The following is a 21,794-nucleotide window of genomic DNA, read 5'->3' on the forward strand; positions in this document are numbered from 1 at the left end:
TTTTTCGGAAAACCCTCGAAATTTCATAACAATTCTCCAATTATAGAACCTTTTTTGTACCTTTCATTTCTCTCTACAAAAATGGCCCTTGTGAAATATTCACAGACATTATTTTTGAAAAAACTCGTCTCAAGAGAAATCGATTTATTTAATCATCTTCTTAATTACCTCATGATCATCATGAACTTAAGGGACTAAAGGTAGGAAAAAAACCCATTGCAATTTGATATTGAATTGTTATTATTACAATAGCATCATCGTTGATAAAAATAATATCAATAAAATAAGGTAACAAAAACAATAATTAATATTCTGCTAAAATACAATATACCTCGAGGCTTAAACATTTCTCGCAATATGTATGGGAAGATATGTACATACAGTGGTCCATTTGGATATAATCGTTCATCATATAAAAAAATTTAAAAACAGAGACAAAAACAATCATAAGAGGTAGAGAGATCAATTGGCACCTGAGGGGATCATTCTCCCCCCCTAATTATATTTCCATTCTCTCAGGTGCATCCGTCCAAATGTATAAAAATGTGCATTGTTCACCCCTGATCTGCCTTCGTCCTCTAAATAATTAAGTACCTAGTTACAAATCCCCTCGTGATTTGTAGGAAAAATTATATGAATTGAGATTCTAAGCGACATCAAAATGAAATTCGGAAAATGCTCGATTAATCTGTCGGACGGATACTTGTCACTTTCTTGGGACACGATCCAAATTAATATTCATGTCGCACGTGAAAAATAATTAATAATTGAGCATTCTTCTTCACTAATTGTCACAGATCAATTGCTTCCACTGGGGCTAATTAAATCATAATTTCTGGGCTGAGTCTCTGGTTACATCCCGGATTCAGCGATTCCCTCGTCATCTGCAAGAAGAAAAAGGATTCATCAATTAGTGGAAATAAAAGTGATTAATCTGCATTGTCGTATGTTATTCAGGCTCTTGATTATATTTTCTATTGAATCGTCGTATCAAATCAGAGCTGGATGCAGTATAATTTCATTTTCAAAATTTATTTCAGCCTCAGAAGCAGAAATAAGCGAAATAAAAATGTGGAATAATTCTTTTTAACAAGATTCCATCTTGAGAAATCGTTAACAAATGTTCTTCAATTTATTTTTAATGGCTAAAGTCCCCAACTCTGCATACGACGAACAATTTTGAATTATAGAAATAAAAAAATTGCATGAATCAGTCGTTGGTCACTACAACATTCCTGTTCTATTGATCCAGTCGGTGAAATAAATAAGATAAATAAATCATGCGATGCAATGGGGTAGCAAAACAAAACAGTCGTGCACGATTAGGGGTATGCCTGCTATTACCCTCGTCCTCGTTCCCCGAGTCTGAAGGTCATCTCTCCTTTTCGTCAGCTACTGGGCTCATGGCATTCTCGACGGATGTTTGGTTCTTTCCTGGATTCAAATTGTTTTACATGGGGAGTATGTCTCATTAGTTTGATTGGGAGGTATCAATATCAACAGGATGGGGACAGAATCACTGGTGGTGAGTGCATTTTGGGGTGAAAACAGGAATTATGAGGGAAAAAATTGCATATCGGGGGTGCATTGATCATCAAGTGTGAAAAAATTTGATGGAAACATTAATTACTTGAATTTTATTCAAGTTTTAGTGTTGTTCTGACTTGTCGGGGATGTGTTTCCAGGATTTTTTGTATTTTGTAATAACTTCAGAAATTTGTGTCTAATTTCTACAGAAGAATAAAAGTTTGTTGATTTTTTTTATCGAGAAATTCTTTAAAAATTTAATACGAATAAAGGAATGGAATTTTAGATAGAACTGCAATAGAATTTCAAAATCTACTGGATTATCAAATATTTCCGTACGTGATCATTCTCACAAAATCTCCATAAAAATAATAATAAATAGAGAATCAGAGGAATTAAGAAGAAAAAAAATCCATATCTTAGTTTATTCATTATCACGTATGAGAAAAATTTAGTAGAACAACTAATTACTTGAATTCTCTTCAAGTTTTATTATTATTCTATTGAAATCCTAGTAGATATTAATGTTTTATCTGTGGAAACTTTTCTTAAAGAATTTTCAACGATGAGTTTTCAACATTTTTTGTATTTTGCATTTTATCATGAGAAATAGAATAAAGTTACAGCAGAAAAAACTTCAAAAATTCATACCCAGGAGATTCTACAGAAAAATAAAAATCTATTACTTTATTTCTGTCAAATATTTCATAAAAAATTGACTACAAATAGAGAACTGAACGAATTGTTAATAGAATTTAAATTTTCACAGAATTCCAACAGCAATTACAATTAATCTCCCGAATAGATTATTCAATATTTTCATATGAAATCTTTTTGACGAAATCCCCTCCCCCAAAAATGAATACCCCCCAGTCCCCAGCTCGTACATATCGTCCACAAATTACAAATAAAACAACTTTTAAAACCCAATAAAGGAATTACTCTAAATTTTACCTTCGAATCCTTGATTATCGTGAATCTCCCTGGGGGGTCCCGTGAGCGTGTCCTGGCCCTCCAGAACTGCCAGAAGACACTGATGAATGCACGTGTACTGCTGCTCAGTCTGTACCATCCACACCCTCTCCTTCCTCATGGCCCAGACGATGCCGAATATATCCACATAATCGGAGACCTGTATCTGCTGGAGTATTCTGTCAAGCGTGATAAAAGTCCCGCTTCTCCCCACCCCAGCACTGCAGTGCACGACAATGGGCCTCTGATCAGGTCTCACTCGTTCCCTGAAGGCCCTCACGAATCTCGCCAGAGTCTGCGGTGGACTCGGCACCCCGAAGTCCGGCCACGTCGTGAAGTGGAAGTGCTGGATCACCCTCTTCGTGTCACCTCGACAGAGCATGAACTCGGTGATACTCCAGTCTGGGTAGCGCGTCTCGTTTAGAACTGTTACACATATGTCCCCGTAGTAGACTGGAAGGGTGTCCATTGGCCAGTAGTGGTCGCACTTCTCCCGACCTTTCTCGATGCATCGGGTCAGCATCACTATTGCACGACTGTTGCTCTCCGAGACCATTCGCCAGAAGTCGTCTCTCGTTGAGTGGAGGGGACCTTGGGTTACTATGAATTCTCGGGGGGAATTGTGACCCTAGGGGTGAGAATTTATTTATTGTTGAGTGGGGGATTGAATTTAGGTGATTTCATGGGGGAAGAAAATACTGTTGCGTTGACCACTTGAATAGAATGATAAAATATATTGTTATTTAAAATTTAGGGATGAATAAACATCATAAAATTCCAGATTTCACTGAAATTTTGATGCAAGTTTAATTTTGAGAGAAGCAGAAAGACCAAACGATGAATTCTCGGGGAGAATTGTGACCCTAGGGATGAGAATTTTTTTTTGTTGAGTGGGGGATTGAATTTAGGTGATTTCTTGGGGGAAGAGAATACTGTTGCGTTGACCACTTGAATAGAATGATAAAATATATTGTTATTTAAAATTTAGGGATGAAAAAACATCATAAAATTCCAGATTTCACTGAAATTTTGATGCAATTTTAATTTTGAGAGAAGCAGAAAGACCAAACGATGAATTCTCGGGGAGAATTGTGACCTTGGGGATGAGAATTTATTTATTGTTGAGTGGGGGATTGAATTTAGGTGATTTCTTGGGGGAAGAAAATACTGTTGCGTTGACCACTTGAATAGAATGATAAAATATATTGTTATTTAAAATTTAGGGATGAAAAAACATCATAAAATTCCAGATTTCACTGAAATTTTGATGCAAGTTTAATTTTGAGAGAAGCAGAAAGACCAAACGATGAATTCTCGGGGGGAATTGTGACCCTAGGGATGAGAATTTTTTTTTGTTGAGTGGGGGATTGAATTTAGGTGATTTCTTGGGGGAAGAGAATACTGTTGCGTTGACCACTTGAATAGAATGATAAAATATATTGTTATTTAAAATTTAGGGATGAAAAAACATCATAAAATTCCAGATTTCACTGAAATTTTGATGTAATTTTAATTTTGAGAGAACCAGAAAGACCAAACGATGAATTCTCGGGGGGAATTGTGACCCTAGGGATGAGACTTTATTTATTGTTGAGTGGGGGATTGAATTTAGATGATTTCTTGGGGGAAGAGAATACCGTTACATTTACCACTCGAATAGAATAATAAAACACATGGTTTTCTAAAATTTTGGGATGAGTAAAAATAATAAAATTTCAGATTTCACTGAACATTTGATGAAATTCCAATTTTGTGAGAAGCAGAAAGACAACAATTCCCAACCTTACCTGAATTTACGAAAAATGAATATTTAGTTCCAAATTATGATGAATTTTCAATTAATTGACTTGAATTTTCCTGATTTCCACAAATATTTATGGAATAATTGAGCTGAAATTAACTGTTTCCATAAATTGTTCCCTAAAATTGTACATTTTCAACAACGAAATGTCTTAAAATTTCCGCAAAAAATTTCCAACAGTGCATCAAACATCAGATATCCAATTTTCAAAGGCAAAGAAAAACCATCAACCCCAAAATCGCGTCTTCAAAACCCTTCGAAATAAAATTTCCCCCTCATCTTCATGAACTGACACCCCGAGAAGTCTCCATAATCATCACCAGAATAATATTCCCACGTCACCACTCCCTCCTATCCACCAACAATACTAACCGGAACATAATTAGCGTTTATGTAATCAGATCCCTCCTCATCATCAACAGGCTGCAGCTTAAATCTGCTGTGATCGTATGGCAAAATATTAGTGAAACGATTTTTGGGCCTGTTGCAGGGTAGATCAGCAGCTGTGCAGGGCTGATCCCTCCCCACGTGCTTCAATTCCTCAAATTCCTCTGAAAATCTGAAATCCGAGTCTGCTGACATTATCCTGTAGTGCTCGGCAAAATTTTCCACTCGAATTGGTCGACTGTGAAATGAGAAGACGGTTTAATTCCTCTGTTGAAGGCTATGAGAAAAATTGTAATTACCTCGTCTCAATGACGCTGTCTGGTAATGAGAGATTATCTGTTGCCCTTGGCTCGGTGATTTTTCTCCGCTGATTGCGATGTCTCCTCACCAATAACCCGATACCCAGCATCGTCAGCAGGAGAACTATTGGGACGGTTACGCCCACAATTATCGTTGTGTTATCCTTGTCTGTTGAGGAGCAATGGGGAAATCGGTTAGAGGATCGAGGCGCTTTTCCGGGGAATTGTTTGACAGTTAATGAAAAAAGTCGTGGAAAGCTGAACAGAACACCGAGAGTACGTTTTTTATTCAATGTCAGAGGTAAATCAGTAGTGAAGTACTTTGCGAAGTGATTACTGAGGTTTTTATTCCGTTTTTTTATTGAATTTAATATTTATTTTCATCAAACTGATGAATTGAATTGTTTATTCGGTTTCAGGGACATTTAAACCTCTCAATCAGAAAATTTATCAATTCTTTAAAGTCATAGGAAAGAATTAAAATAGTTATTTTTTTAAATACTCTGTTTTCCTGTAAATAAATTACGCAAACTCTTGGAATTTTTAGTTTCTAGATTTTTTAATGATTTAAGATAAAGAATTAAATTTAGACTTTGACGAAAATGACTGCACAAAAGAATAAAATGCCTAAACTCCTTGAACATCCTTAATTAGTAAATTCATTAATTATTTCCAGTTTCTCAATTATTGTTTTTTAGTTTCTAATGAAATTTCAAATCATTACATGAGAAAATTCCAAGAATTTTCATCAACTAATTATTGGAAATAGTAATTCATCAGGATTAAAATACCTCAAATACAATTTTATTCGTTTTATGATGATTTCGAAATGACGCAGGCCGGAATATATCAATTAAAATTCCAAATAAATTTCCCCCACTACTGAAATACACAGTAACAATCCTACAGACTTTGAACACTGGCAAACAACAGTGTTGTTTCTCACCTGCCAGCAGCAATCCTTCAAGAGCGAGACATGTACATGTAAATCCATGTGTAAATTTACGCTGACAAAGCCCACAGGGCCCTCAGCAGATTAACTCAATTTTCAAGATTTCAATGTGATCATTCAATTCTTACTTCAACATCGAAAGCGTACAGTTACAATTGCCGAACTTGGGGCCATAATTTTTTCAAAAATAGTCACCTGTTTGGATGGGAAAGCTGTAGCTCGTGTCTGTGAATTTATCTGGGGCTGTGAAGGCTCGAACTTTGACTCTGTACGTCGATCCGGCTTTCAGGGGACCATTGCAGTAGCCTATTTTGTTCTCGCAGTTCTCTGTGCCGATGGTGAAGTCCTCCACTGAACCGTTCTTGAAGGGATTGTAAGGCTCCATCACCTGGAGAAAAACAATTTCAATGGGAGAATGACTTTAAACAATTCTTGCAAGTGCATTATTCAAATTTTTTGTTCATTGTTAAGTTTGAAATGATTATCTCAAGTTCATTATTTTATTTTTACAAATTACGAAACGAAATCGTATTTTTTTGATGAAATGAAAATATAAAAAATTATTCACTTAATGAAATTATTCACATTTAATGTCAAATCGACTTTTTTTATAAATAAAATACTATTTTTGTTGTCAACTTTGATAACTTTGAAATAAAAAATTTTTTGAGTGAAATGAAATGAAAAAAATTCAAAATAAATATTTAAAAATAATTATTTTCATTCTTTTATTTATTAAAATTTAAAATTTTTTTGTCGTTTTACTATTTTATCCGATAAGAAATTAAATATTGTTCATTTTATTTCATATCTACTATTCATTTCAGATCGGTTTTACAAATAAAATTTACGTTAATGCAAATACTATTTTATTCTGACTCTATTTATGCACAAGAAGTGATTCAAAAAATTGGAATGTCCGGTATTTATGTACCTGATAAGGTGGCCAACTGCTGTAAGCCTGGACATCCCTCCAACTGGGCATTTCCAATCCCGAGGCGTTTTTACTGTCGTCCTCAGCGACAATAATCGTGTATGAGATCACAGCACCGTGTTGCTCGCTGAAATAATTCTTCCTGAATCGTATTTGTATCGTTGTACTGCTTCTGCAGACCTCATTGGGAACAACTTGTGTCGGTGGCTTTGGAGGAGCCAGAATGGGCATTTTTTGTTTCCAAGTTGTTTCTGGACCAAAACCAATTTTTGTTTCTGCTTGGATACGGAAGACGTAGATTTTTCCGGGAGTCAGGCCTTTTATCACACCCCTGAACTCTGTGGGCTTGAAGTCTCGCATTTGAGTGTGGGATGAGCCCTGGACGATTAAAAAACCCAAAATACATTTGAAGAAGTCAATTTACAAATGATGAGAATAAATTCGAGAGTTGGTTTTCGCGGAATATCTCAGAATCTGAGGGAAATAGCAAAAGTGTCATCAGGACCTTTCTTGTAGAGCGAAGTGAGAGCTACAAAAAAGGTTTTTACAAAAATTTCGCTATCTCGCTTAAATTCCGAGATATTTCTAAAAAACTGATACGTATTTTAAATTGATTTGGAAAAACGAGGAAAACGAAGTTTCCAAAATTTTAGATATCTTCTGACCCAATGATCCGATTTCAAAAAATCAAAATTCATTTCAGAGCTGCTGAAACTACCTTCGAAAGGAGCTCAATTTTTTTACAATTCACTCTACCAATCTCCCACAATCCCCAACTAAATTTTTTACCTCAAGCCCATAAGTGATGGTGAACTTCTTGATGATGCCATTGGACTCTCCATCCGGCAGGAACCACTCGAAGCTGATCTCACCGGGTTGAATATCAGTAGGATGAAACTTCTCGACCCTCCCTGGATACGACTCGCTGGTCGTGAAGCTCGCACTGAGTGGATTAGACCTCCTCAGATAATTAGACTCCGAGCCAGACCTCACGACAAGCGTAAAAGTGTAATTCCTGTGTGGCTTGAGGTTTGAAATAGTGATGGCATTGTGTGACGTTATATTCTGAAGATAATTATCATCACTATTTATGTACTGCACCTCGAAGGCGTCGTACTCCCCTTGAGGCACGTCCCAGGTCAATGATATTCTCGTATCATTGATATCAATGGCATGAATGCCTGTTATTGGCTCTGGGTAGAGTCTGTCCTGTCTCAAGATCGGTCTACTCTCGACACTCTCACTGACAGTCCACACAGTCACATTGTACAATTTCCCCGGCGTCAGACCCCCAAACGTAACTTTCGTATCTGTATCGTCGACAAGTTTCTCTTTTGTCGTATTGTTATCATCGCTTATTCGGAATCTGTACAAATCGAATCTCGATGATTGCACATATGTTGGTGTGTAACGGAGCGTCAGAGAGTCTGGAAGATCACGGTCGATGACTACGACAACTTCGGATTGAATCAGCGGCACTGCAAGCGAGAATCCAGACATTCCGTGTTACGTAAAAAAAATCATTCATTTGAAATGATTCAATTAATCTTGGAATACTCTATTACGAAAACAATGACGAGACAAATTCGAGACTTTCCAATCGTTTGAAATTTTTCGATCTACCGATTTTTACGTTACGAAATAAAAATTAAGACGGCCTTTTATTTGGGAGAGAATGACACATCTTTTTCGGATATTTGACCCAGTGACTAATGAATAATAAACTGATTTGATTTCTTCTAAATTTACTCTTTATACGAAGTGTCGAAATAGTGAAGGGAAATGGAGAATGTTTGGGGGTCAGGCGAAGAGGTCATGAATTCTCAGACAACTGGAGATGCAAAAATATGAGAGATGGCTTAAAAAATTTGTTCATTTTAGAAAAATCGGATGAACTCAGCTGAGGGAGATCTGAAGAGAATAAATAATTTTGAAAAATGTTTAAAAATGCGAGGTGGGGCTGCCGCCATTTTGAGAGCCTCTTTCGACAGACCAAAATGGCGGCTCACACCTGTCGATCACCTCGTATTTTTGAACATTTCTTGAAACTACTTATCCTTATCAAACCAACTTTAACTTCTTCCATCTAATTCTTCAAAAATGAATGAATTTTTCCTTCAGAATTTTTCACCCCCTTTTGGCCGAGAATTCGCGGCCTTAAAATTCTCCTCCTTTAGTATTTTTTTTTACATTTGCCTTGATAGTCCTATTTTTCATATCGACTTTGCCATAAAATTAAACATGAATTCTCCAAATGAACCATAAATGATCTCTTGACCTGCTAATTGCCCAATTATCTTTAACAACCGAAGAAAACAAGAACTTACTTGTGTGAGTCGTGAAGTTGGTGACGTCCCCCACAAGATGATAAGAAACGGTATAAATCGAGAATGAGTACTCGACCCCGGGCACAAGATCATCCACAAGAATCCTCTCAGTGTAGTGGCCGGACCCGCCAGACGACTCCTCGAACGCCAATTCCGTGATATCACTACCAGCGGTAACATTCTTAGTTCTGAACTCGTTCGGGTTCTCGGTGACCCACCACCTGATGACGTACGTCTCGATGCGCCCCTCGGGCCTCAGGAACTCCAGCGTTATATTAGTAGAATCAACAACAGGTGTGACATTGACAACAGCATTCGGTCTGACCGTATGATTAACTTGCAACGGGAACAGGGACTCGACCCCGAAGCTGACAGTGTTCACCTGAATCGTGTACTTCTCCCCGGGGGTCATGTCCGCCACCTCCGCCTCCATCTCCCGAACACTGGGGAGCTTGACCCACCTGGGGTCATCATCAGTCCTGTACCTGATGGCGTATTCGGTGAACAGAGAGTTGATGGGAGCCGCCCAATGAACGAGAACAGCATTATTCGTCACCTTTTCGATCCTCAGATGCTGCGGCGGATGCGGCAAGACAGCTTGAAAGTAGTCATGAGGTTCGCTCCTCAGACCGTGACTGATGGCAAAGACTTTAACCTCATACCCCGCCCCAGGATAAAGATCCTCCAGTATTATGTGGGACTCCGTCGTGAGGGTGGTGGCACTCTCCCCGGTGTCATTCCTGGTGTGAGTGACTTCGAACTTCTCCTGTCGCGAGTTGACGTCGCTCTTCCACGATATGTTGAGACCCTTCTCGATGGACTTCAGGTCCTCGATGATGGGACTCGACGGCCTCGTCACCTGGTGGAGAACCGTCTCGTTCGACTCGATCTTGTTGCTGATCGCCTGGACGATTATCGTGTAGTTCCTCCCAGGAAGCAGCGCTTCCAGAGCAATCTTAGTCTTCTCGATGGCCAAGGAGTTGCTGTCGCCTGTGATCGACGTTGTTTCTACCTCGTGGTACTGGAGTTTGTAGCTGTCTTGAGTGCTGGAGTTGTCGGGTCTCCAGGAGACCTCCAGCATTCCCGTCTTCTCGTCGATCTCAGCGCGGAGATCGCGGACGGGCAGAGGACGAAGGGTGATGTCTCCGCTGGCCGGCCAGCTGGTGACTTTACCAGACACCGTTTTCACGACTACTTGGTACGTCTTCCCCGGTTCGAGCTCCTTGAACTCCCAGAGGCTCTCGTCGTCTCGGTTTATCGTCACTGGGGTGAGGCGTCTGTTGCCACCCAGTGATATCTGGTATTTGTCGAACTCGGAGGTGCCGTTGGGGGCGTTCCAGAAGACCCGGAAGCTGGTGGATGTCACTGAGGACTTGTCGAAGGTCACGTTCAACGGTCGGAGGGGAACTGTTCGGTATTGGGCGGTGGTTGGGGCGGATGTCTCGTCCTCGGATACTGTTTGAACGGAAATGTTGTAGGCACGACCTGGGACGAGGTCCTTGAAGGCTGCTTGGGCTGGCCCTGGCGGCTCGCCCTCCTTCTCGACGTAGAAGACTGACTCAATGGCATCGGGGGGATCGATACTCACTTTGTAGTGGGTGTAGATGCCCGCTGGGTATGGCGGCTGCCACAGGACTAATAATGTTGTTTCGTTTCGAAACCAGACGATGAATTTGCCAGGGGTGTTGGGCTTTGTCGTGAAGTTGCGACTTGTGTAGGCGACCGATTCTTTAGTTTCTAATACTGTGAATAGCTGGAGGGAGTAGGTCGCACCGGGGGTCAAGTCCCGGAGGGTGTAGGGGACTGCGTCCGAGGGGATTAGACTGGTTTTTGGGGGACCAGCGTCGGAGAAGCTTTGCACGCGCAGACGGAAGCCCGAGTAGTTGCCCTGCGAGGGGGGCGACCAGTACACTATCGCTGTCTTGCCGTTACGAACGGAGACGGTGAGGTTCGAGGGCGGATCTGGAGCTGAATATTTCAGGGTTGGGGTTAGTGGGGGATCCCTGGGGCTGTGATTTCGTGCGGGGCTGGGAGGGGAGAAGTACTGGAGAAGATTCTATTGATGTACGCGGGGCGTGCAGTTGAAATTGAGACACTTTTTTTCAAGATTTTTGTGTCATGAAATTTAAGATATTTTTAGGGTCTCAAATTAAGACATTTAGCAAGCACATTAGGCATGCTCTAGACACTCGAGGTGTCTTACTCGAGAATCTTCTGGTTCAAATTTATGATGTCTTATTTTTTCCGAATGCTTCGGTTGTTCTCAACGATCGATCAACCCAAAATAGAGGTCAAGCAGAATTTGAAAACGGGAAAATGAGGGCAAAAGAATTGTTGTGATCAAAAATGGTGATGGAAGGCAGTTTTCCTTATAATTTTAAAGTTTATTTTTGGAAGAAAATTGATGAAATAATTAAAAAATTGCAATTTTGGAAAATTACGAGCATTTGCTATAAATAATTTATAAACAATCAATTTTAACGTAACAAATTTATTCATATTCAGAATTTTACCAGAAAAATCGATTTCATGACTACAAAAATTAATTTTCCGAATCGTTTAACAATTTCAATTATTTATTTATAAACAACGAGTGTTTAAAAAATGATAATTCTGCGCAAAATTCGAGCTGAATGCCGCCGAATATTCACGATTTTTTTTTCAAATTTATCTCACGCAATTTAATTGACAAATTTGATAATTGAAAATGGTCTGTACGAAACTAAAAAATGCTTGGATATCCTCAATGGGATTAATGTCTTGTCGTGTTGCCGCCGTCATAAATGACTGCTGACTGAATAGTCGCCAAGTGTCTTTAATTGAGGCAGAAAAAAAGTCTTAAATTTGGTGAATTGTCTGTACTCCAAAGAATTCGCACGATTTCCGTAAAAACTAGAGAAGTAAATCTCTTTATTCTCTTATTTCAGGAATTATTCCCTTATTCTAACCGATTTGTGGAGAAAATTCCCTGAGAATAAGTGAAAACTTCCCTCGAATCCAGGATTTTTTCTCGTTAAAGAATGAGACTCCCAAAAATTCCACTACGATCAATGGAAAAATCCGTTGATTCCAGTAATTCTTCCCTCGAGTTACCGCATAATTTCTCTTTTTAACAAACAATTACCTGTTGTAATTGACGCCGTCCACGTAAGCCAATCATGCAACGTTCCATTGCTATAATACAACCAGAATTCGTACTTCGTACCTGGAAGCCCATCTCTAAATTTGATAACATCGCCGATATCAGTTGCAGCGACTGTTGTATTTGGTCTTGGATAACCAATGGGTGGACTGTAGTCCAGTCTGTACCAGGATCCACCTTGAGAGAGATTTCCCGGTATCTCTATGGCAAGGTCGGCCGAGTACGTCACCTGTAATTAATCAAATTATATTTTTCCCTAATTAAAATATTCACTCATTATTTCAAGTTCTCCTCTCTTAATTATCGAGACGCTTCGTTAGGACTTTCCTACGAAATTGTGAAGTTGCTCACGAGGTACAAGAGGCCGATAATCATAATGAGCAGTCTCGCCGGGGAAAACTCGTAGAAAATCTCACTGAATAAACCCAGCTACCGACGACAATTGCACACTCAAGTGAGAATGCGAAACAAATGACTCGGCGAATAAACAGGGGGAAAAAATATTTTGACAAATTGCTCAATTCAGGAGCTCGCATTCTTGTAAACAGGTTGACGAGCTGTTTTTTTATTGACATTTCTTCATTGACTACCGCTAATGAACCTTGAGTTATTGAAGGTGTTTTACAATGATCATAAAAAATATGTATGGATATGAGTGGAATGTCTCGCAGGATGTGAGAGTGGATTGAAAAAAACCCAGCCCTGACTTGAACTCAATTTCCAAATTTTCTTTCATAATTTTGGAATTATCACGGAAACGTGAGGATTTAGGAGGAAACGTCAAAAGTTTTCCTTTGCAGTCGGTTAAATTTGCTACAAAAAACGTGTCAATATTTTTTTTACAAAATCATTCGTTTTCAAGATTTAATGATATTTACATAAAAACCGAAGATGAATTTAAAAATTAACGTTCAGACATGTTTTTTTATTTTATAATTATTTCGGGAACGTGCGGATTTAGGAGAAAATGTCGTTTTCTTCTGTAGCCGATTAAGTTTGCAACGAAAACCGTCTCAATGTTTTTATTACAAAATCATTCGCTTTCGAGATTTAATAATATTATTTAAATAAAAACCAAAGACGAATTTGAAGTGAATTTCAAATTTTTCGTTCACACATGTTTTTTTATTTTATAATTATCTCGGAAACGTGTGGATTTACAGGAAAATGTCAAATGTTTTCCTTTGTAGTGCATTAAATTGAAAACAAAAAAACATTTTAATGTTTTTTTTAATAAAACAACTCGTTTTCAAAATATAATATTTAATAAAATCCAAATGAATTTCAAAAATTTCATTCAAACATGTTTATTGATTTGATTTAAATTCGAAAATGCGTGAATTCAGGAGAAAATGTCAAGAAAAAACGTCTTGATATTTCGTTTCACACAATCACTCGTTATCAAAATATCACGATATTTGAGAGCAGTAAAAAAATTTTACAACGATCATAAAAAGCAAGTGTAAAAATGAGACGGGATGTCATGCAGGATATGCTCGGGCTTTAAATATTCTCCTTGAGTACACGTGCTGGAAATTGAGGATTAGGCCATGTGGTTAATTTTATATTTAGCATATCCGTGTGCCCTTTATTTACTCTCAGTATGTGCCGACATCTGGACGAAATGACAATTTTTTCATTCAGACGTTCATGGGATAGGAAATTTCACGCGGAATAAAAAAACCTCCCGCAAAAAAATAAATTTATTTCTCTATTTTGCATGAAATGTTCCAGTTGTTTAAAGGAAAATCGTTTGCAGAAATTTATCTTTTGAGAGCGAAAAACGAAAAATTGTCCTTGAATGGAAAAATAATGTTTTCGTTTTTGTGACAAAAATCCGCTCAGATTTCCTGAATATAAAGTACATCCCGGATATTTAGCATTAGCATTTGCGCTGATACTAACCAAACAACCGGAAGTTCATTCTAGAGTATAAATACACCGAATACAGAGGAGAGGAAGCGAGAGAGATGCCAATGCCATGTGGCACTCCACTCCCCGACATATTCAATAATTTACACCGATACTTTGTGACTAACCACCTCACCCTCAGTCTCTTTTCACTCATCAATTTCAATAATCCTGATGATTTTTTCAATGCATGAGGTGCTCCTCAACATGTATTATTCAGTTTGCTGTTATAAACAATGACGACCTTTGCTTCACTGATGGAGGATAAAACTGGGCAAAAAAGGAAATAACGAGAGGCTAGAATTTACGTAACTGCGGGTGATGTGGGTAATGCATCGGTGCTCACTTCGTCTGCATGAATAACATTCAAATTATCGTGAAATCGAAGTGGGAAATCAGTTTTGCTGGGACTTTGGTGATTTTAGCGAGATTTTTTTTGGTGAATGACCAATTGTCGACGAAAAATGGAGCATCGAGATAATTTTATACTCAAAATGCTTTAGAGATTTAAGGCGAAGAATTCAGACTTCTTCTCCTAAATAGTTTTCAAAATTATTTAATCATCTGTGAAGTGAGTGGATTTGGGAGAAAATGTTGAAAGATTTTGCTTTGGCTGATTAAGTTTACGAATAAAAATCTTGAGATGTTTTTATATTAAAAACAAAGGAAACGATTGAAGTGAATTTCGAAATTTTCATTTAGACATTTTTGTTGGTTTTTTAATTGTCTTCGAAAAATGTGGATTTAGATGGAAATGACAGAAAATGTTTATTCTAGCGTATGAAATTTAGGGGGTTTAAGAGATTTGACGAAAAATTGTCAGCAATAAATAATCTATAAATCTAGATAATTTGATATTAAAAAAAAATCAGAGATTCAACTGGAAGAATTCGTTAATTTTGTTTCAAACATGTTTATTAATTACTCAATTATCTCGAAACCGAATGGATTTAGGAAGAACTAGTCGATTTTTTTTGCAGGGGACTAAATCTCCAACAAAAAATGTTTTAATATTTCTCTCGAAATCCAGTCACCATCAAAATATTTTTATATTCAAGAAGAAGCCAAGGATTTACTCAATCTGAATTATAAAATGTTCGTTCTGACCTGTTTTTTAATTTTGTGATTATCTCAGAAAACGAGAGGATCTAGGAAATGTCAAGGAATCTTTATTCTAGCCGATGAAATTCAGGAGAATTGGAAGATTTGAAATTTCAACAGATTTCTTGTGTAGCACGAAAAATTTCCAGGAGTGAATGATTTGGAAATCGACATAATTTCATACTCAAAGATTTACAGTTCTAAATTTCCTTTCAAATATAATTCTCAGCTACTAAATCATCTCTGAACCGAAATTTTGAATAAAAAACGCAGTAATATTCTTCTCTGAATCCATTTACCATCAAGAGATTTTTATATTCAAGAAGAAGCCAAGGATTTACTCAATCTGAATTATAAAATTTTCATTCTGACATGTTTTTTAAGATTGTGATTATCTCAAACACGGGAGAATCTAGAAGAAAATGGCAAAAGCCCCCTAAAAATTAAATCATAAAAATCCAATCCACGTTCACTGAATTTCCATAAAATCTTTATTATCACCGTGGTTTAAAATTTCACGGACTGAATGTCACATCACGTGGTAGAAAAATTGGAACCAAGATTAGTAATTAGGAGATTGGATTTAGAAAATGTCAAGAAATCTTTAGTCTAGCCGATGCAATTCAGAAAAATTAAAAGATTTAAAGATTAGATGATTTGAAACAAAAAAATTCCACATTTGGAGTTTTCAATTTCCTTTCCAATATATTTGCCAATTCTCTTTAGGAGAAACTATCCCATTTTTTGCAGTCGATGAAATGTCCCACAAAAACCGTTCTAATATTTCTCTCTAAATCCATTCACCACCAAGATATGTTTACATTCAAGAGAACAATGAAATTTTCATTCTGACATGTTTATTAATTTTGTAAATCTCCCAAAATCCCCCTCATGACATTTCCCCAAAAATCTCCTAAAAATTAAATCATAAAAATCCAATCCACGTTTCCTGGACTCCCATAAAATTCCTACTAGTTATCCCCGTGTTTTAAAATTTCCACATTTAGAATTTTGAATTTCCTTTTCAATATATTTGCCAATTCTCTTTAGGAGAAACTATCCCATTTTTTGCAGTCGATGAAATGTCCCACAAAAACCGTTCTAATATTTCTCTCTAAATCCATTCACCACCAAGATATGTTTACATTCAAGAGAACAATGAAATTTTCATTCTGACATGTTTATTAATTTTGTAAATCTCCCAAAATCCCCCTCATGACATTTCCCCAAAAATCTCCTAAAAATTAAATCATAAAAATCCAATCCACGTTTCCTGGACTCCCATAAAATTCCTACTAGTTATCCCCGTGTTTTAAAATTTCCACATTTAGAGTTTTGAATGTCCTTTTAAATATATTTGCCAATTCTCTTTAGGAGAAACTATCCCATTTTTTGCAGTCGATGAAATTTCCCACAAAAACCGTTCTAATATTTCTCTCTAAATCCATTCACCACCAAGATATGTTTACATTCAAGAGAACAATGAAATTTTCATTCTGACATGTTTATTAATTTTGTAAATCTCCCAAAATCCCCCTCATGACATTTCCCCAAAAATCTCCTAAAAATTAAATCATAAAAATCCAATCCACGTTTCCTGGACTCCCATAAAATTCCTACTAGTTATCCCCGTGTTTTAAAATTTCCACATTTAGAATTTTGAATTTCCTTTTCAATATATTTGCCAATTCTCTTTAGGAGAAACTATCCCATTTTTTGCAGTCGATGAAATTTCCCACAAAAACCGTTCTAATATTTCTCTCTAAATCCATTCACCACCAAGATATGTTTACATTCAAGAGAACAATGAAATTTTCATTCTGACATGTTTATTAATTTTGTAAATCTCCCAAAATCCCCCTCATGACATTCCCCGAAAACTCCCCTAAAAATTAAATCATAAAAATCTAATCCACGTTTCCCGGACTCCCATAAAATTCCTCGTATCCCCGCGGTTTAAAATTTCACGGATTGAATGTCACATCACGTGATAGAAAGGTTGAAAACAATATTGAAATGAATGAGGTCGCGTGTTCTAGCTGTCCCATGCAATTTACGATGCCAACACCGTCCCCAATTTGCAAATTAACAAAGAAAAAGAAAAACCGCTCGGACATCAAAATTCTTGAGTCATTCAACTGTGGCATCAGCCGCTCCAATAACTCCCCATTCCCGGCCCGAAGCCCAGTGAAATCCTCAATTAAAAATGATATCCAAAATAACAATCATCGTTGAATGATTCATGAGTGAGCCAGAAATGGAAATAAATAATGCTTCTAGGCCTGGTGGAGCGATTGGGTTTCTCTCCGCGGGAAAGTGTGATTTCGCAAGGCGCCACACAGACCTATGTCCGAGAATTTCATCGTCAATTCGAATTGACCCCTTTACAGAACGAGGTTTACAACCGAAAAGCGAACAATGACCACAATATTCCCCCCCAAAACCCCATAAATTACTTCAAACTCACCTCAACCAGCAGAACAATGAAGAGAACGACAACCTGACGCTGATAAATCACCAGTGAACATTTAGTCCTTCCGAGTCCAATCATTTTTTATTATCACTTTATCCGGGATAACACTTCTCTCACTCCCCCCACAGTCGAAAGGACTATCAAAATAATTGGAAACCAGATGAGAAGTCGGAAAAATCAATCGCCACGAAATCCTCCGGGAAGACGACGAGGAAAATAAACTTTAGTATCACGATAAACTCCAGCTTGAGCACAGATTGTTACCCTCGGCACTGACGGACACCTGTGCACTCGATAGACCTGTCCGATGCCAGCCAGCAGCCATTATTCCTCTTTTCGAAAATAAATTTAGTGGCCCTCAGTGTGAACACACTTGCCCCTGCTAATTCACTTCACTCAATAGTCGATTGAAAATTCACATCGAACTTCACTCGGTGACAGTTCAATCAACAGTGCACAACCCCTCCCCCCCACTTGGATTTAAATCGCCACCAGTGCGTGTGTCCATGGGCGACGAAGTGGACTTGATGAATTATTTTTGAAATTTGTTGCTGTGGTGATCCCGGCAGGTCTTTTTAGTTTGATCGCACACTTTCATGGCGCTCCTTCGGCGTGCCAACGAGACCTCATTCGTTTCTACCGTGCATTGCCGTTTGCCTCGGTCTTGTGCCTTTCCCCATTCCTCCATTCCATTACCACCTCCTCTGTCCACCGGCCTAGTGTTTCGAGGAGAGAACCCGAGAGTTGCCGAGAGAACCAGCCTAGCCCCTCCCCGGTTACATGGCCCGGGCTGGCTGGCATACCTCCACCACTTCTGTACACGCGTGTTTTATACCTTTTCGTTATTTCGGGATTTTTTTTTTCCTGGTCTTTGCTGCCACTCGGCCGTGGCGATTCACCCCGAGTTGTCACCACAGCGCCACCTAGTTTCGGTGGGCTGGAGGGCAACCCCGCGCTGGGCTGCTAACAACCCCCGGAAATGGGAGAAAAAAGGAGAAACACATTGTTAAGAAATTTGTCATTCACACATTTGTCCGCTAAATTGCGGGAGAAAAATTTGAAACAAATCATGAATATTCAGCGTCATTGGAATTACATTTGACACGGAATTGATTTTTTTAACATTCATTGGTTACGAATGAATGATTGAAATGGTTTGAACTTTCGGAAACATTATTTTTTAACGCGTGAAATCGGTTCCTGGTAAAATTCTGAATAGGGGAGGGCAGGGTAAAAGGGACACTTGACTTTTTTTGAAATATTCATGACGTGTTGAAGTGTTCAGGAAATGGAATAATTTTATTTTTCAATTGAAAGAACAATGATTCCTCTTTGTGATGAGCTTAGACTGAGCTCGATTGATAAATCTGTTTCTGAGTTATGAATATTTTTAAAAAAGTCAAGTGTCCATTTGAGTACAACGTTTACTTTACAATAAATTTGTTACAATTCCGGACAAATGATTTTTATGGAGGAAAAGTGATTGTTTATATAAATTATTTATAGATGCTCGTAATTTTTCAAAAATCGCACTTTTTAAATTATTTTATCAGACTTTCTCCAAAAGTAAATTTCCTAATTTTCTTTCGGATTTTCAATGTTTTCTAACGGTTCAATATCGAGATTCAAATTCAGACCCGAAAAGTTTAAATAATAAAATCATTGTGAAATGTCCGGAAATTCAGGGTCGAATAGGGCTCAAATGAAAGCTCTCATGATCGAGTACAAGTAGATTCAACGATTTTCAATCATCAAATTTGTCAATTTTACGTAAGAAAAATTTGAAAAAAATCATGAATATTCAGCGTCATTGGAATTACATTTGACACGGAATTGATTTTTTTAACATTCATTGGTTACGAATGAATGATTGAAATGGTTTAATCTTTCGGAAACATTATTTTTTAACGCGTGAAATCGGTTCCTGGTAAAATTCTGAATAGGGGAGGGCAGGGTAAAATGGACACTTGACTTTTTTTGAAATATTCATGACGTGTTGAAGTGTTCAGGAAATGGAATAATTTTATTTTTCAATTGAAAGAACAATGATTCCTCTTTGTGATGAGCTTAGACTGAGCTCGATTGATAACTCTGTTTCTGAGTTATGAATATTTTTAAAAAAGTCAAGTGTCCATTTGAGTACAACGTTTACTTTACAATAAATTTGTTACAATTCCGGACAAATGATTTTTATGGAGGAAAAGTGATTGTTTATATAAATTATTTATAGATGCTCGTAATTTTTCAAAAATCGCACTTTTTAAATTATTTTATCAGACTTTCTCCAAAAGTAAATTTCCTAATTTTCTTTCGGATTTTCAATGTTTTCTAACGGTTCAATATCGAGATTCAAATTCAGACCCGAAAAGTTTAAATAATAAAATCATTGTGAAATGTCCGGAAATTCAGGGTCGAATAGGGCTCAAATGAAAGCTCTCATGATCGAGTACAAGTAGATTCAACGATTTTCAATCATCAAATTTGTCAATTTTACGTAAGAAAAATTTGAAAAAAATCATGAATATTCCGCGTCATTAAAATTTCATTTTGCACGGAATTATGATTTTTTTAAATATTAATTATTTACGAATAAATCACTGAAATGTTTTAAACTTTCAGAAACCTTATTTTCATACGCATGAAATCGATTTCTGTAAAATTATAAATATAGTTAAATTTGTTACAATTCCGAACAAATGTTCGTACGTTTGAAAATGCCTGTAATTTTTAAAGCCACAAAGGAGACTCGTTGGGGCGGAGGTAGGTTCTCAGGCGAGAGAGGCCTTGATTGATTTATTTATCTGATTTTCATATGAATGGGAAAACCCGGCGTCTTAGAGCGACGAGGAAAATCATTCTGAGGGAATGTGACGCGTCGGACGGTGAGAAGGATGATTTATCGTTCAAGTTTTTAACAGTACGAGGGGGGAGGGTGCGGGAGACGATTAATTCACTTAGTTTCTATTGCTGGAGGGTAATTAGTACCATTGAATGTTGAACTGAAAATCTTAGTATCTTTCCTTCATACTTTTATTGATTATTCATTGGTTCGAAGCCATTGTTCTCTGACAAAAATCACTGACAATAATGTCTATCACTTGTTGTTGATTCACGGCAACTCGTTGACTGACTTCACTACCAAAACTTCAGAATACACAATGGGACAATGGCGGGATTTTGGAGGATGTGGGCGGACGGTCCTGTTTCCAAATAGATCACACTTCATTCGATTCCGAATGTTGATAGAGTGTTATTTAATCCGATTTATTTTATCCCGATTTTTTAAAATTATTTAGAGCACAAAATTGTACAACATCGTGATTTTTACGAAAAAAATATGACCACAAAAGTCAAATGAAAAACCATTTATTTCTTATTTTGAAAGTTCAACGGTTTTTTCAACCAATGGCATTTGAGTGGCTTTGTTCGCTCGTGTGTATAGTCACCGGTGCTCGCGAAAGGGGAGGGGGTTGGAAAGAGGGCAGCACTAAACAGCAGCATCAGCCGGCGCCCCGGCGGCAATACAAGACGTTTTCTCAGTGCCAGACCAAAGAGCAATTGAAGGAGAAGAAGAATCACCCGGCGCGAAGTTGCCTCCAGCCTTGCTGTGAGACGTCTCTTGATGAAGGAAATCGACAAGATTCCATTTGAATTTATTCATATCGAGTATTAACTCAACAATAGCTCTTGAGACGTGATTTCTGTTTCTCTGATTCCATCAAATGCCAACAACAGTGAGTAACCTTATTTGCAACCCTATTTCTCAGACCTTTCTACACCATCTCATAATTTACTGGAGAAACGAGTGAAGTTTTTCCTATTCCCAGAATTGCAGAATACATAAATTTTTTCGTTCGGGATTTTTTTCGTCATTCCACCCGGTAAAAAATCAATTAGACACAGAGGAATAAGTTTTTCCCGCGAAAAGTTCCGTAGCTTTCCTCCAATCCTCCCCCCCCCCCCCCCCC

General features: G+C 37.6%; 1 protein-coding gene across 4 annotated transcripts; it reads right to left on the reverse strand.

Moving 5' to 3' along the window:
- Positions 1–216: 216 nt before the first annotated feature.
- LOC107041251 (tyrosine-protein phosphatase 10D) lies at positions 217–18,643 on the reverse strand. 4 transcript variants are annotated; one of them, XM_015261710.2, is made up of 12 exons: positions 17,821–18,643; positions 12,324–12,570; positions 9,200–11,167; positions 7,662–8,350; positions 6,873–7,250; positions 6,134–6,326; positions 5,933–5,947; positions 4,987–5,155; positions 4,673–4,925; positions 2,482–3,127; positions 1,345–1,434; positions 217–884 (listed from the first exon to the last, which is right to left on the reverse strand). In XM_015261710.2, exons 1-11 carry the CDS (start codon positions 17,902–17,904, stop codon positions 1,373–1,375), a joined length of 4,704 nt encoding a protein of 1,567 aa, XP_015117196.1. In that variant the 5' UTR covers positions 17,905–18,643; the 3' UTR covers positions 217–884; positions 1,345–1,372. The 4 variants fall into 4 exon arrangements, with proteins under 4 accessions (XP_015117196.1, XP_015117197.1, XP_015117198.1 ...); XM_015261711.1 differs by lacking the exon at positions 5,933–5,947 and having other exon boundaries at positions 17,821–18,642; XM_015261712.2 differs by lacking the exon at positions 1,345–1,434 and having other exon boundaries at positions 17,821–18,642.
- Positions 18,644–21,794: the final 3,151 nt, after the last annotated feature.

Source organism: Diachasma alloeum, unplaced genomic scaffold (assembly GCF_001412515.2).
Source record: "Diachasma alloeum isolate Michigan unplaced genomic scaffold, Dall2.0 Dall_scaffold_00359, whole genome shotgun sequence".
In the NCBI taxonomy this organism is placed as follows: Eukaryota; Metazoa; Arthropoda; class Insecta; order Hymenoptera; family Braconidae; genus Diachasma; species Diachasma alloeum.